The sequence below is a fragment of the Carlito syrichta genome, unplaced genomic scaffold (genome assembly GCF_000164805.1).
Source record: "Carlito syrichta isolate Samal-C Ts95f unplaced genomic scaffold, Tarsius_syrichta-2.0.1 Scaffold301856, whole genome shotgun sequence".
In the NCBI taxonomy this organism is placed as follows: Eukaryota; Metazoa; Chordata; class Mammalia; order Primates; family Tarsiidae; genus Carlito; species Carlito syrichta.
Window position 1 is genome coordinate 180399 of NW_007245952.1, and position 16241 is coordinate 196639.

Here is a 16241-nt window from a genome sequence, read left to right on the forward strand (position 1 = left end):
AGCACTTTGGGAAGTGGAAGTGGGAGGACTGCTTGAGGCCATGAGTTCAAGACTAGCCTGGATAACATAGAGAAATTTTCTCTACAAAAAATTAGCTAGGTGTGGTGGTACATGTCTGAAGTCCCAAGTACTCAGGAGGTTGAGACAGAAGGATTGCCTGAGCCCAGGAGGTCAAAGCTATGGTGAGCAGTGATCATGCCACTGCACTCCAGCTTGGGCAACAGAGTGAGACTCCGACTCAAAAAAAAAAAAATCTTAGATATATCCTGTGGTCTGAAATAGATGTAGCTGGGCTGTTGAGAGCCATTCTCTGTCCTGTTTACTGATCTCATTTGACTTTTGTCCCTCCCAGCGTCCTGTTGGATAAACGTTTTCGTGCAGAATGTAAGAATTATGGAGTCATCATTCCATACCCCCCGTCCAACCGCTATGAAACGCTGCTGAAACAGAGACACGTCCAGGTATGGTGAGAGGACACCACTGTGGAGTGGGAATGGGCAGGAGTGAGTACCTGTGGGGCTCGCACAGAGATCAGGAATCGGGACTGGGTGCCATCTGCCTTGTGCATTGCCAGTGTGGGTTTCTGAGCATAGGTGTAGCACAGCCTCAGAATCTTGCAAACAGTAAAGATGCAATGGGCTTCCCTTGGGCCAAGTTCTAGGCTTCTCCACCCATCTGCCACTGACCTTGGACAGCTAATGGCCCCCAAAGCCTTTGTCTTCCCATCATAAGCTGCTGCCCACTCTTCCAGGCAGGACTGCCACTTGGAAATAGATAAATCTGTCCTTGAACAGGCCCCAAGTGCTGTTCTAAGTGAAGGAGGACCATGGCACCTGTGAAAAGAAGTATGTCAGGTCAAGCCCAGGGTAGAAATTGAGCATTTGGGGGGTGGGGTTGGTTTCTGTGAATATTGGACCCCAGATGTAGAGGAAATGTTGTTGGGAGCCAAGAGACATCTCCCCTTTTAAAAATGTTACATGAGGCAGGCAGGCAACAGAAGAGATGCCCCAGTGACGCCGAACCCTCCTGGAAACCGGCTGTTGGCCACACAGTTGGTGAAATGGCCTTTCTGCAGTGATGTCTGTGTTCATCTTACGTGGTCCTGGTCTTTGCAAAAGGGTAGGGCCAAGACTGAGACCATGCCCGGCATGAAAAGGAAAGAGTTCATGCTGGAAACCCTGGACATCCCCATTGCTTTGAGAAATTAAAGGGAAATAAAAAAGTGTTAAGAGGAAAAAGAAAAAGAATCATCACTTCTGCCAACAGCGGGGGGCTCTGTGAGAGCTTTCCCTTAGCCTCAGGAGATTATTGCTATTAGTTACAATGCAGCCAGAATCAGCCACAGGATATTAAATACTGAGGGCTTTATGTTGCATGAGATGGCTGTAAGAAGGCTAGTCAGCTAGTAGAAAATGTATCCCAAAAGAGAAGTAGGAAAAGTAAACTAGATAAGAATAGTCATGTGGCACCTAGCAGAATGCTGTGGACACAGCGGGCACTCAATAAATGTTCATCGTTTTCTGCACGGCATCTGTATTAATGCCTATGTGTGCCCCAGTGGAAGCATCGTGAGCTGTATTTTCTATCCCATAATTGGTCTTTCATCCTATTACTTTTAAATTGCCCCCCATGAAGGTAGAAAGGAGGCCCTTGCTGAGGGCTGCTGTTCCCTGGTGACTGAGTCAAGCACAGGAAAGATGTAGGAAGAACCTCAGGGCTAAATTAAGGATGTCAGGAGAAGCACTTATGGAAGCTAGAGCCCGCCCTGAGCTTCTTCCCATAGACTCAGTGAAGCATATTTTTCTTAAGCTTTTTGTATTTCAAGCCTATATGGAAGCAGAAAGATGATACAATGAGAGCTGTATTTTGGTAGGCTGAGGTGGGAGAATTGTCTGAGTTCAGGGGTCCGAGACTAGCCTGGGCAACTTGGCAAGACCTTATCTCTACAATAAATCAAAAAACTTAGCTAGGCATGGTGGCATGTGCCTATAGTTTCAGTCACTTGGAAGACTGAGGTGAAAGATTTCCCGAGCCCAGCAGGTCAAGGCTGTGGTGGCCATGAGCGTGCCACTGCACTCCAGCCTGGGCAACACAGTGAGACTCCAACTCAAAAAAAAAAAAAAGGAAGAAACAGAATGATACAATGAATACTTATCTACCCTATAACCAAATTAATTAATGTTGTACCACATTTAGTTCACCTTCTCTTTTTCACGTATATAGTTTCTCTCTCACACATATACAATGTGTGAGTATGTTTGTGTGTGTTTATACATACTTTTATTCTGAACCACTTGAGAGTAAGTTGCCAATATCATGGCATTTCAACCCTGAATGCCTCAGCCTATCTCTCCTAAGAACAAGGATACTCTCTTATAAAACCAAAATAGAATTATTATGCTCAGGAAATTTAGCAACACTGTTTTCTAAATGCAGTTCCCATTTGTCCCAATAGTGTCCTTTATAATTTTAATCCAACTATATCAGTGTAGGTATTTAGTTGTCAAGGTGTCAGTGTAGATCTTAAGTAACTTCTCCCTCTCTCTTCCATCCAGCTGCTGGGGAGATCAATCGACTTGAACAGACTCATTACCCAGCGCATCTCTGCTGCCATGTATAAATCCTTGGACCAGGCCATCAGCCGCTTTGAGAGCGAGGACCTGACCTCCATTGTGGTGAGAGTCTGGGGGCCAGTGGGATTTTCATTTGGGATTCCTCAGACTGCAAGCTTAGCTGGGCATGGTTGTTAACCTAGTGATGGGCCAGTGAAAGAAAAACACTGAGTCTCCTTCCCATCTGAATGAAGCAAGGGGAAAAGACACAGAATGAGACTAGTCTTACCCTCCTGATTGCCTGGGGATGGGTATGGAGGGGCTCTTCTGGAGATCTCCAAGAGAGGCCAGCCCTCAGACACAGCTGCTAGTGCTCACGCTCCTGCAGAGCCGAGCTAGTTGGTCACACCGTAATACAGGGATACTTACAGTAATAAGAAGCTAGGGAAGGTCACACAGTAATACAGGCTTGGCTTCCTGGGCACGCAGTAATACAGCACCCAGAAGGGCTCTGCATCTGGTTTAATGCTCCACTGTGATCATTTTGAAATTCTTTACTTTTAAACAAAGGGACCCCACATTCTCATACACACTGTAACCCTGCAAATTATATAGTGGGTCCTGATGTACAAGCATGGAATATGCCTGCCTTTCTCCTAGAAAACAGTGGTCCAAACTGTTCTCTGCTAGTTTTTTCTCTCCAAGAATTAGAATAAACTTGGTTGATTGGGCTTCAAGTTTATCAAAGCTTTCAAAATCAGGTGAGTAGAAGGAATGGGAAATAGAAAATCACCAATAGAACATAATAATAATTGTTGTAAAGAAGGTCTGTCAATGGATGCTAAAATTAGTAGGCAAAACTTTGAGAAGAATATTGTTTGATTCCTCTTATATGAGTAGGCAGATTTATGGAGACATAAAGTAGGATAGTGGTTACCAGGGAAAGGGGCATTAGTGTTTAATGGGTATAGAGTTTCTGGTGAGGAAAATGAGTTTCAGTTCGAATGCTGGTGACAGTTGCAAAACAATTTGAATGTGCTTAATGCCACAATACACTTAAAAATGGCTAAAATGGTGCATTTTGTGTTATGTATATCTTATCACAATAAAAATACATTTTTAAACATAGAAATCTCTGAGATACTTGCAAGAAACAGGATGCTTGCATAGTCTCAAATTACCTCCCACAAGATATTGACAACCAAGGAAAAAGTTGTAACTCTACAATGGAGAAATTTGGCAGACACCATCTGAACCAGGTATCAAGGTTAATATCACCAGTAAGTTATATTATTGTTGCCATCATATATTCTTCCCAAAATACACAATCTCAATCTAATGATGGGAAAATATCAGTTGAACCAAATCAAGTGCCATTCTAAAAAAAAAAAAGTGAACAATACTCTTCAAAACTGCCCAGGTCATGAGAGACAAAGGCTGAAAACTTATAGATTAGAAAAGAATAAGGAAACATGACAAATAAATGCAACATGGAATTCTGGATTGAATCCTAGAATAGAAAAAGGATCTTAGTGGAGAAAGTGGTGAAATCTGACTAAAGCCTTTCATTTTGTGAATAGTATTATACCAAAGTTAATTTCTGACATTTGATCATTGGTTATGCCAGACGCTAACACTGGGGAAGCTGGGTAAAGGATGGGCTGGATGTGCAGTTTTTATCATTTCTCTGTAAGTCTGAAGTAATTTCAGACTAAAAAGGTTGTTTTTAAGTGGACAGAGTGGTAAAAAACTAAAGTGACTATGAACTATGACTCTAGAGTCAAACAGATATGGGATCCTGGTCCTGACCCTGCCACTTACTAGCTTGGTGGCCTCGTGCAAGTCACATATCATCTCCAAGTGGGTTTTCTTATCTATAATGTGGAAGAAATACTAGTATCCACCTCTTAGGGTTTTTTTTTTTATTTTAGTTAGAGTCTCACTCTGTCACCCAGGTTAGAGTGCAGTGTCATACTCACAGCTACCCCAGCATCAACCTGCGGGGCTCTGGCAATCCTTCCACCTTAACCTTCCAAGTAGCTGGAACTACAGGTGCATGCTACCACACCTAGCTAATTTTTCACTTATTGTAGAGATGAGGTCTCACCAGGTTGCCTGGGCTGGTCTCAAACCCATGGGCTCAGGCAATCCACTTGCCTCGGTCTCCCAAAGTGCTGGGATTACAGGCTGAGCCACTGAGCTTGGCCTTAGGATTGTTATGAGGATAAAATGAGATACTGTCAGGAAAGAGCTTTGCATGGTTTTTCGTACATAGTAAGCACTTTATAAATAACAGCTATGATAAAAAGGTAAGAGAAAAAGAGATGCTCTCGGGGTAAACTTTCAGCAGCATTTCTTGGGACTTGCCCCACACACATCCTAAACCACTCGCTTCAAGAGTTGATCATGCAGCACTCGTTCTTCTGGGAAACCATCCGTCCACCTCTATTTTGAGAAATGATTTTTCTTTGTTTATGCCAAAAGTTTAGTTCTGATTAGCTCCAAGTGGTGGGATTTTTGTTTTCTTCTTTTTTGTATCTATATCTTCTAGTTTTCCAGTAACGAGCACATTGTGGAAAAAATTTATTTGGGTGTGTGTGTCTCCATGCCCTCTTTCTACCTTGTAAAAGGCACTGAATGTTCTTTTAGCTGGGAACAAAATCAAAACAAGCAGTGGAAGTCCGTGTTTATCAAGAGAGGGCAACAACTCCCCGGAGAAACCCACTTCCTGGGAAGCCCCTGAGGAGGAGACCCCAGGAAAGCATTTTCCTTGAGGGTTGGATGACCCCACTCACCCTGGCTGAGAAGCCTTTTCTTCCTCTGAGAGACAGAACGAGGAATGTGCTCCTTGCAACCCTTCCCTCCACCTTGAAACACCCTACTGAGATGATGAGGTACCTAGGTTTCGAGCTGGGAGGGGTTGCAGGGATTTGGGGAGCTAGTCGCCCTTGTCCTGCACAGCTGGGCAAATAGAGTCTTGGTGAGAACTGATACTGAAGTTGAAAACTGGCAGCCTGCAGGTTGTGGTTTTTTTTTTTTTTTTAAGGCTACCTAGCATATTTGTAATGTTCAGCCAACATTTAACATTTGGAAGAACTTGAATAAAACTGCAGAAACTGGCAACACCAGAACAGTATTCCCAGATGGCAACGATTGCCAAGAAGTGACTAGAAGTTCCCGCTAGGGGGCTGTGCTTTCTTGGCTTGCCTCAGGCCTCATGGCATGCGTCATTCCTGTGTGTGACCTTCCAGGCTTCACTGTGCTGAGTTTGAGACCCCTGCTCTTCTCATTCGCCTGAGGTCACAGAGTGGTTGACAGTTGGGTGTGGCTAGCACTCAAGTCTTGTCACTTGTAGTGAAGTGCTCTCTCCACAACTTCTCTGAAGTTGCCCATTTGAGTGTTTTATTTCCCCAGTTCTGCTTTTCTATGCTGCCCTTTAACAAACTAACTTTGCTGTGGGAAGCTAAGATTCTCTTAGGAGACACCTAAGTCACCCACATGAACTTGTAAAGCCTTTCTGTGCCTGGGGCACTGGGGTCTACATCCAGCAGGCAAATGCACTCTCCTGATTTGAAGGCCAGAGAAACAAATGCAAAATATTTAGCAAGAATATAGTTTGGATTGCATAATGTGGAGGAAGAGGAAGACCTACTGTTCTAGCCGTCTCCGCATATCCTTTGGTCTCCCATGTAGGCACTAATTGTGCACTTGGAAGATTTAAAGTCACAGAACGGTGGAACAGAAATTGTTCCCTGGTTTCTCATCTGCAGTTATGATCCTGGTAACAGGGTACTACGGTGTGCCAGGGGACTGTGTGGTCTTAGAAATAAACTCATCAGCATTTACTCCCGTTATTTATTATCCATGTATTTATCATTCATCCTAAATGAATGCGAGCAAGGCACAGTGGACCTGGCCAGGCCCTGAGGGACAGAAGCCGAGAGCCAATTCCGTATTTCTGCCTTTCTGCTTCACGGTGAATGGCGGCTGGGAGCTTATTCTTCTGGATGCTATTCCAGAGTTGAAATCCAGATTCTGACTACTTCTGAAAAATTACAGAATCTGTCCTCCCTAAGCCCACATTCCAAAGGGGCAGCGATCAGATGGGGTACCCGGAGTTGCGGCACCACCTTCACCTGGGCAGGGGCCCTCCAACTTGCTGCCAACAACCCAGCCCCAAGACGCCCTCTTCACGCTCTCAGTCACTTGGCCTGTCTGGCCTCTGTAGCCATTCCATCTGCAAGCCTTCCACCAGTCCTCTGCCCCCAGTTTAGAGCCGTAGAACTTAAGTTCCAGAGAGGCAGAACTCCAGAAATCGGAAGCATGGTCTGGGGCCTCTACCTGACACACTCTGGACTTCTGCCAGGGTAATGCGGCTGACAAGAATGAAACGGAATCCCTGGCATGAGGCTGCCTTCTGTGGCCTTGGACAGCTTACTTAGCTCCATGCCCCAGCCATTAGAGCTGACCCCCTGGCCATCCCACTCAGCTGATGTTCTTTCAGCCTTTATATTATAAACCCATCTTTATCTTTCAAAGCACTTCATAGCTCTTGCATCCTTATTCCAATGAACCAGGTCACAGGGGCCAAGAATGCATGATTTGGAATCTGAAGCCCAGGATTCATGTCCTGAGCCCTGTTATATACTCCCTGTGTGACGTTGGGAAGTTACATAACCTTCCAGACCTCAGTTTTCCACTCTATGAAACAGAGACAGCCGTGCCTATCTCAAAAGACGCCTTGACCCAAGCTATGCAGGCATGGCTATGGTGTCTTCTGTCTCTGCATGAGACTGTGCATGATTTTTATAGCAATGATCGAGAAGTTACAGGACAACAAGAGACCAGAGCAGGGGATTTGTGAGGTTTCCGCTCTTCTTTCATTCCCAACACATGCAGTGTCTCACCGTGTGCAGATATTATCCCCTCTGATCCTGCTCTCTGCTGGGAGTTGGAATTCCAAACAATCAGGGCCACAGCACACGGAAGTCCCTGGCCATCATGGGCAGCCTGAAGACTGCTTGCCCATGGCTTATAGCCACGCCCTTGCCAACCTGTGTCACCCCTCCAGGGGCCAGCAGTCCAAAGGGGGATCCTGCCCCTGCCTCTTTAAAAAATGTCTAGAGAAGTTGTAGTATATGGTGGTTAAGAGTCTGTACTTTGCAGCCCAACTTCTTGGGTTTAAAGCCAAGTTCCTTCTCAAAGCCTGAGTTTCTGTACATGGAAAGTAAGGGCAGTATCAATACTGACCTGCTAGGGCTCTGATGAGCACTAAATGAGTTGACACATAAAATTGGCAATATGAGTTAGGTTGAGCCATATAAAATTACAGTATTTCTCAGTGTTTGGCCTAAAAAACCAGCCATTTCATCTGGTTCACCCTAATAGTAAGTCTTTAATAAGTGGTAGCTCTTTTTTTTCTTTTTTTCTTTTTTTCTTTTTTTTTTTTTTGAGATGGGTACAATTGGGTGAGATATGCAAATGGTTATTGTACAGGTAAAGTTTGGGCCTCACTTCGGTCCCCACTTCACCTGGTTTGAGAGCAAGTACCCTTATTGATGAGATGTGCCCCTCCCCCTGCAGTTTCTCACTACTGCCAATTCCTTCCTTATAGTATTATAATTGTTCAGGGTCTGCTTATTAGTGAGAACGTGGCATTCAGTTCTATGTTTCTGTGATAGACCACTGAGTATAGTGTGGTAGCTCTTCTTATTGCTTTTTCCTCAACAAGATAGAAACTGGAAAGCAGGCAAGTATGCTCTCGACCAAAGGGGTGCCCACAGGGATTTGCACGTGGTCCTTGGCCTTCCAGGGAGCAGACTGTAGCCCCCCTCTCCTGGACTTGCCCTCCCTCAGCATAATCTGGCAAGTTCTTCCACTTCCCAGAAGAAGGGAACATTGTCACATGCCACTGTGGGGGTGGGTCCTGGTCCCCACATGGGCAGTCAGGAGGTTGCCGAGGGCGCTCGCCTGCTTGAAGAGAGTAAGATAAAGCACGCGGTGCAGGGTTGCCGAGCGAGTCCTCAGCAGCCGCGGGTTCTCTCGGCAGGAGCTGGAGTGGCTGCTGGAGATCAACCGGCTCACACACCGGCTACTCTGTAAGCACATGACTCTGGACAGCTTCGACGCTATGTTCCGGGAGGCCAATCACAATGTGTCTGCCCCCTATGGCCGCATCACCCTGCACGTCTTCTGGGAGCTGAACTTTGACTTTCTCCCCAACTACTGCTACAATGGGTCCACAAACCGGTGAGGGATCCCTGTGTGTGAGGGCCCAGGGCTAGGTGGGAGTCGGGGTGGGAGAAGGTGGCTCACTGCCTCCACACTAGGCCCAGCACCCATGTCAGTGGGTTCCGATGACAGGTGTACTCCAGAGCTCCTCCTGGGTATGGGCTCTGTGCTAGAGGCCAGGATGTGGGAAGGTATTGGCCTTCCTGCCTCTTGAGCCTTCAGGCTAGAGGAGGACATGGGTGATCAGATAGTCGTAGGACACATGTACATTACACAGTGAATAAGGAAACAAAGAGGGTCCACAGGGCCATGGGAGAGGCAATAGCACCACCTGATCCAGTCTGGGAAGTGACGTCTGGGAAGTGACTGATGCGAAACCTCTAGGGATTTGCCTCCTCTGAGGAAGTAACAAATGCAAACTGAGTAGGAACCAATAAGATGAGAAAGCAGGAGAAGCATCTTCCAGGCAAAGTCTAAGGAGCAGAGAGGTCAGTGAAGGTAAAACTAGTGAGGTGTGGGGATGGTGCCATGAAAGAGAAGACAGGAGGCAGGAACAGACCATGCCTGCTGTACTCCAGACGCTACTCAGGGCCATGGGCTTATGAACCTGGAACAGTTTGAGGAAGGAAAGTGACATGGTCAGAGTATACGTTTGTAAGGACATCCACATATCTGAATGTATGCATGCAAGACAGGTGAATATCTGCAGAACTCACACATCATGGCAGAGAACTTGCCTCCTGCAAGGTGCATATGGCTGTGGGCCAGGCACAAGGCAAAGACAAAGCCTGATCCTTAATCCCCTAGAGGTTTATAGCCTGGTGGAAGAGGTAAGACATGTTCATATACAAAATAAGTACATAAGGATGCCAAAAATGTATGTATCTGCAGGTCCTCTTGGTGTCCTCAGGACCTGGCTCAGGGCCCATATTAAATGATTATGTGTTGAGTGAGTGGAAGGGTATGGGAGGAACCCACAAATGCATCTGAATCTACACACTGGAGCAAGAGACTTCCATCTCTGTTTAGATTTAGGCTGGAGTGCAGTGAGGCAATCATAGGTCACTGCAGCGTCGAGCTGGACTCAAGCAATCATTCCACCTAAGCTTCCCAAGTAGCTGGGACTATAAGCACACGCCACCATGCCCAGCCAATTTTTATTATCTCTTAAGATTTTTGTAAAGACAGGGCCTCACTATGTTGCCCAGGCTAGTATTGAACTCCTGGCCTCAAGTGATCCCCCCACCTCAGCCTCCCAAAGTGTTGGGATTATAGGCATGAGCCATTGCTCCTGGCCAAGATTTAGGACTTTTAACACTCTTGAGCAGGGAGCAGCGAACTACGGCCTACACAGGCCACATTAGTTGCTGACTGTTTTTGTGCAGCTCATGATCTGAGATTGGTATTGATGTTTTTGAAAGGGGGGAATCCAAAGAAGAGTAATGTTTGGTGGCAAGTGAAAATTATTTGAAATTTATAAAGTAGTATTGGAACTGAGTCTTGCCTATTTATTATTGTCTCTTGATGCTTTCATGCTATGACAGTAGAGTTGAGTACTTGCCATGCAGCTTACGAAGCTGACAATGTGTGCTGCTGCTTGGCTCTTTAGACAATGAGTTTGCTGAACCCTGCTCTTGAGAAACCAAACTGGAGGTGGAGAGATGGATCCCGGGGAAGGTTATTTTCAAGGTTTGCCCACTTTTACTCTTTAGCCTAGCATTCTTCTGAGCAGTCACAAGCCCTAAGTTGAGCTTGGAAATCTGGGCTGTAGTTTTCCCATCTGTGGAAAAGCAAGGGAGTTTGTCAGAAGAGGTTAGTACCTTTACAGGCATCCACCAGAGAAACTGTGCTGTTGTCCCAGGGTGAACCTTCACCTGCTCAAGCAGGGCTCCTGCTAGTTGTGTCTCATGAAGAATAGTAATATTATAATAATAATACCTAGGTAATTCTTCCCCATCTCTGCTCTACTAGTTTTGTCCGGACTGCCATTCCTTTCACCCAAGAACCACAACGAGACAAGCCTGCCAATGTCCAGCCTTATTACCTCTATGGATCCAAGGTAAGTAGCCCTACCCTGCCCTATCTGTAAGTGGGCTGGTGAGAAAAAGCAGATAGAAAAGTGTTCCCTGACTCAGCAGTGAGAAGGCATGGAGATCACGACAGCAGTGACATCCAGGCAGAAGCAACTGCGAGTGTATGCATCTTTATTCATTCATAGCTAGTAGGGATGGGGACAAGAGCAGGCCTGGGGGGCTGGATGCTGAGCGGGAACTGTCAGGTGGGGACTTACTTCATGGAGGTGGGCGGGGAGTCAGGGATGTGGGGCTTCCCATCTCGACTTCTCAGCTCCTGTTGTTTCTCGGCAGATTCCTTGCAGTGTCATCCTGTGATTCTGGGATGTCACGCTCCGTAAATACAAGAGGGCACTGGAAGGTCTTAGGATGGTGCTGGGGGAGAGTGTAGGTGTCTTCCCAAAACAGCCAACCTGGTCAAGGCGATCTTCTCAAATCAAGGAAAGCTGACAGGCAGCATCTGACATGACTCACAGCCTTGGCATTAGCTAGCATTAACTCACAAAGTGACAACAACACCACGCTTTTCAGTTCTCTTTCCAACCTTATGATAGATTAAGGAGTAAGACTAATCTCAGTGCTACTATGCCTGGAATATCTCTCCATCACTGATGGATTGCCCTTTTTATCAAAGACAAGCGAACAGGCTTAACCTCACAGTCATTGGCAGGCAATAGAAGCTAAGTTCAATTTAATATTATTTTGTTTTCATTATATTTATTTTCAAGTCCCTTCCCTTCTATTTATAGCAGGAGGGTGCTGGTTTTTCATTTATGGAGTAATATAGTGTTATCTCTGAAAATAAGTTTAAGAAATGAGTTTAAAGAAAAGTATCATTAATAATAGTAAAGATAGTCCATGGCATAAAAACAGAGGTGGGGTATGAGGTGGCGTGTAAGTGCCTGAAAGTTGGAAAACACTCCAGAGCAAGGCTTCTCACCGTTTTCCAAATAATCCCCCCAATGGCAGAGAAGACTGGATATTGACCTAGCCTGAAAGTGTACCTCACAGAGCCCACCTGCAGCCCGAATGCTTCCTTCAAGTGTTGGGTTTCATTTAAGTCATGCACGTTTTTACTTTCTACTCTATAATATATTCCCATTTGTTTTAATGTTAAAATAATGCTTTCAGTTCTTAACCGGGTCACCCTAATGGACACTGCTGCAGAGATGCCATGTTTGTTCCTTTGCGCAGCCTGGGGTGTACATTTCCCAGTTTTGCCGTTTTGTCATCGGGCATTCATCCAACCCAGGTGACGCCCAATAGCACTGACATTTGAGGGGAAAGAAATGGGTAGTCTACAGACACACTTTCACAAAAGACCTACTGTGCAGAAAGCTTTAGGCTACAGGATGTGAGCCATCTCCTCCCCCGCCTCACTCCCCACAATGGGGCAGTACGGCGGGTCGGTCACCACCCTCCCTCTGCAAGGCCCTCGCATCAGGAATGTCCTGGTCGGCTTCAGCATCGGGTTCGGCCCCAGCTCTGGAGTTCTTACGTGGCAGTTCCACCAGTGGGAGCCCCTGCGGGTCTTCCTCCCTCTGCCCCAGAGCCGGGGCCTCCTCGGGCCATCTCACCAACCCATTGGCCTCCTCCATGTGGCCAGCTCTGTAAGACCACCGAGGCTCATGGCAGCGGATGCACCAGAACTGAAGGCAGATGAAGGCCAAGACAGCCGTGAAGCAGGCCAGCAGGATGGCCATCAGCACCCAAAGGGAGATCTGGGGGTCCACCAGGGACCCCCCTGCTGCCAGTGGACTCTTATCCAGGGTGTGGAACATGATGCAGTTGGGCCTGTAGGGGAAGGCCGCCTTCTTACAGCTGATGCACAGGAAGTAGAGGGTGGAAGGGGCGAGGTGTTCCAGCACCACGGAGCTGATGGTTCGAGGCACCTTCTCCTCGTGGTGGAAGCTGTAGTGAAGATAGCCAGAGAAGATGCTGTTCCAGTTGGGCCTATACATTATATGGTAATAGTCCTCCAGGCAGGGCTTCGAGGACGACCAGGAGATGATGGCTCCCGTATAAGAAACATTCCCAACCTCGATGTTCATCCCGATTCTGGAACCAGAATCAAAGTGAAGAGTGACATCCCCTGATTTGAGTATTTCTTGATCATAGTCATGGCCATAGCTACCATCTATTGAACATTTGAGCTGGGCATCCGTATTGCCCCCCATTTGACAAAGAAGCGGAGGCCAAGAGGTTACATTACTTAGGCATAGCAAGAAAATGGCAGAACAAACGTTCAAACCGGGGGTGTCCCCTGCCAAAGCTGGTGGCCTTCGTGCCATAAAGAAGACACACCCATGTGACCCCAGCTACGTCCCACCCTGGCTGAGACACAGCATTGTCTTCATCCCCTTTGTAAAAAGAAGAAGAAAATGTGTAAAAGGAGAAATCGGTAGGACCTCAGAGGCCCCACCTTCAACATCATAGTTCTGTGGCCCCATGTCAGGCAATTGGTTCACCTGAAATTCCTCTCCTTGACCTTCTGCTTCTGCTGCAAGTGCTGTGAGTTCAGTGATCTGGAACATTCTGCCCACTGCTTTTTTTAGACTCCCAGTTCTATTGCCCATGGTGAGTGGAGATTTACTTCGTCACTCATTGGCAGCTGATTTTACCCAAGAGCCTCTGCTCATGCTGTGTTTTCTCAAAGCCAGAGGAACCAGGAAATTAGTTTCCTAGGGCAAGATAATCAGCTTCTAATACCAGCATAACTACTAGTATCTAATGCTTCTGGCATTATGAATGTTGATAATGGTAGCAACCCCTGACAGTGAGCGGGTACTGTATCACAGGTGATGCTAGATGCTTCATTTACAATAATACATTTCCTTTATGTTTCATGACACTCTCTGAGCTAGATTCCAGTTTTACAGATGAGCCACCTGAGGTTACCCAGCTAACACGCAGAGAGAAGACTCCTAGCCACATAACCACTGCACTTCCGAATGCGAGGCTGCAGGGTTTAGTAACAGAACATTACTGCAGAATGAGGTGCCAGTACAGATGGCTGGTTGCCGTTTTTCCAGACAAATCAAATGAGCCCTCTCCGGACTGCCAGGCCTCCCACTTCGATAAGAGAGAGCCATCTTGAAAATTTTTAGTTTCTCTTTAATCCTATCTGAGAGATAAGAGTTCCCCTCCCCCAAATCTTCCCTAATCAAAAATCCAATGACAGCCATCACCAACCTATGTATATTCACAAAAAGGTGTCCCCCTCCGTCGTCCCCTGCCCCTCCTCTCTCACAGGAAGCAGACAACTTTGTTTAGTTGGCAATGACACAGTAAAAAGCAGTCGCTTTGATTTTACCTAAATTGAATATTAAGCCAAACCGATTGCCATTATGAGCTGCCTTTTGCATCCCCCCCGATGCCCCCCACCCTGCTGTGTTTGTGCCTGTACTTCAAGCTACAGAAAGGTGCACAGCCTTGAGTGATTCCTCAGACCCTGTTGTTCTCTAAGGATGACAGTGATCTAAGATGCTTAGGAGGGGGAATAGTTCCTCTCCATTTGGCTGAAAATGTCTTCCCAGAAAATGGGGACAATAGGGGTGAGACAAGTGTGCTCAGATCCTTCCAGGGAAGGTTATCATGAAGGAGGCTGAATGTCTGTGCTCTTTGCTGGTCCTCTTATACACACTCATCCTCCCCACCTCACGCACCCCTATAGACGCACTTCCGACCATAATAACTAATTCATTACTTATGATACAGAGACAGCTACCTTTCAACCCTTCCATCAGGAGCAATAAGGAATCCTGTTTCTTGGCACACCCAAATCATCTGTTTGCCTCCTATCTGACACTGGCTGTCTTTACAGGCTGAATTCCCAACCGCAGACATTTTTGAGAGCTTTCTGTCAAGACATTCGCAGCATCCTCAGCTTGTAGGGCCAGATCCATCTCCCTCATTTTTTTCCCCCTCCTTTTCTGTTTCTGAATTCCCCCTATTTTTAACTGTTCGTTTACCATTGCGTGACCCTTGTCCAAGCAGAATGTGGAAGGAGCAGCCGTTTTTCCATGTCCAGGAAGGGCCATCTATGTCTCTTACCTGAGGCTTGGGTGTCTGGCTCAAGCTCTGCCCTCCAAGGTGGAGTGGGCCACAGCTGACAGAATGGTGCCTTCTCCCTCCTCAGCTCTGGGCTCTCCTGGTTGTCTCTCTCACCACTGAGTAATCCCACTGTCGCCCCAGCGCTCACATTATTCACTTCTTCAGATCAGCATCATTTACCATGGCAACCAGCAGGCATCTGTAGCACAGTGTTTCCGGGGACCAACCGGGAACAGCTTCTGCCCAGTGAGAGGAGCTCTCGAGCATCTGGCCACAAAAAGGCAAACATTCCCCTTGCAAACAGACCCTCCATGCGGTTCTAATTCTTCTAACACTCCTATATTTTCTCCCTCCCTGGATGATTGTCTTCTTGCCCCATCTAGATCCTCTTTGGACAAAGGTTTTCAACACAGAGATGCCCTTCCCAGTTATTACGCAGCCGAAATAGCAGCCTTCACCTCCCCCTCCCTACCTCCTACCCCAATTCTGTGTCTTTGACTTGCTTTCTTCTTGTCTCCTGGGGCATTACCTAGTTATATAGCACTGGTCAAGACCCTTTGATTGTCGGGCCTTAGTTCTGTGATCATCTATAAAGCTACAGGCTTGGACTGGATCAGGATGGCTGACAGAAGACATGAGCATGATCCCTGCCCAGCCCCAAATGCGTGTCAAGCTTGCTAAACCATCATGGCACTTGTACAAGGTTGAATAATGGCCCCCAAAATATGTATCCATCCAGAACCTGAGAATATGACCTGACACACACAAAAAAACCAATTTGTTTATTAACAATTGTGTAATCTTACATGTTTAAACTTTGGTCATCTCCAAAGTACTCTCCATTTGATGCAATACAACTATTGAGACCCTTTTCTCACTGCTCAAAACAGTTTTTGAACTCGTCCATTTGGATGCCTTTTAGTGATTCTGCCGTTTCACTTCTTCCACCTTGGTAAAACGTTTCCCCTTGAGGACTTCTTTCATCCAGGGAAATAAAAAAGTCACTCAGGGCTAAATTAGGTGAATAGGGAGGGTGGGACACGAGGGTCATGCTGTTTCTGGTCAAAAACTGCTGAATACTCAACACGATGTGGGCAGGTGTGCTCAAAAAACACCCGTCACAAAATGGGCAAACGCACTGAAAGAATCTCCAAAAAAATTCACTGAAGCTGGACACAGCCTCTCAGAACAATGCTAGCTGGTACACTGATGCTGATGGGTTCCTAGAACACTTAACCTAGTGGGGGAAGCCTGTACTATAAGGGGCCTGCCCGCCAAAAGATAATTCCAGTTTTTGGGGGTCCCCTCATAGAGTTGGGGTTTTGTTTTTATT

At 46.5% G+C, this 16241-nt stretch overlaps 2 protein-coding genes across 6 annotated transcripts in view; one reads left to right on the plus strand and one right to left on the minus strand.

Annotated features, from left to right (window-relative positions):
- CYFIP2 (cytoplasmic FMR1 interacting protein 2) overlaps positions 1-16241 on the plus strand; it is a 144348-nt gene that overhangs the window by 75082 nt on the left and 53025 nt on the right. For all 5 annotated transcript variants that reach the window (XM_008055455.2, XM_021711085.1, XM_008055456.2 and 2 more), the window contains 4 exons: positions 353-461; positions 2556-2675; positions 8602-8801; positions 10755-10842. In XM_008055455.2, coding sequence (XP_008053646.1) covers positions 353-461; positions 2556-2675; positions 8602-8801; positions 10755-10842 — 517 coding nt within the window. The remainder of the gene's footprint in view (positions 1-352; positions 462-2555; positions 2676-8601; positions 8802-10754; positions 10843-16241) is intronic.
- FNDC9 (fibronectin type III domain containing 9) lies at positions 12050-15206 on the minus strand. Its single transcript, XM_008055454.1, has 2 exons — positions 14909-15206; positions 12050-12913 (listed from the first exon to the last, which is right to left on the minus strand). The coding sequence occupies exon 2, from the start codon at positions 12904-12906 to the stop codon at positions 12232-12234; it is 675 nt and encodes a 224-aa protein (XP_008053645.1). The 5' UTR covers positions 12907-12913; positions 14909-15206; the 3' UTR covers positions 12050-12231.

What these genes read in the sequence shown, in the direction of transcription:
- FNDC9 (XM_008055454.1), bottom strand. Translation starts at nt 12,906, where the DNA reads ATGAACATCGAGGTTGGGAATGTTTCTTATACGGGAGCCATCATCTCC.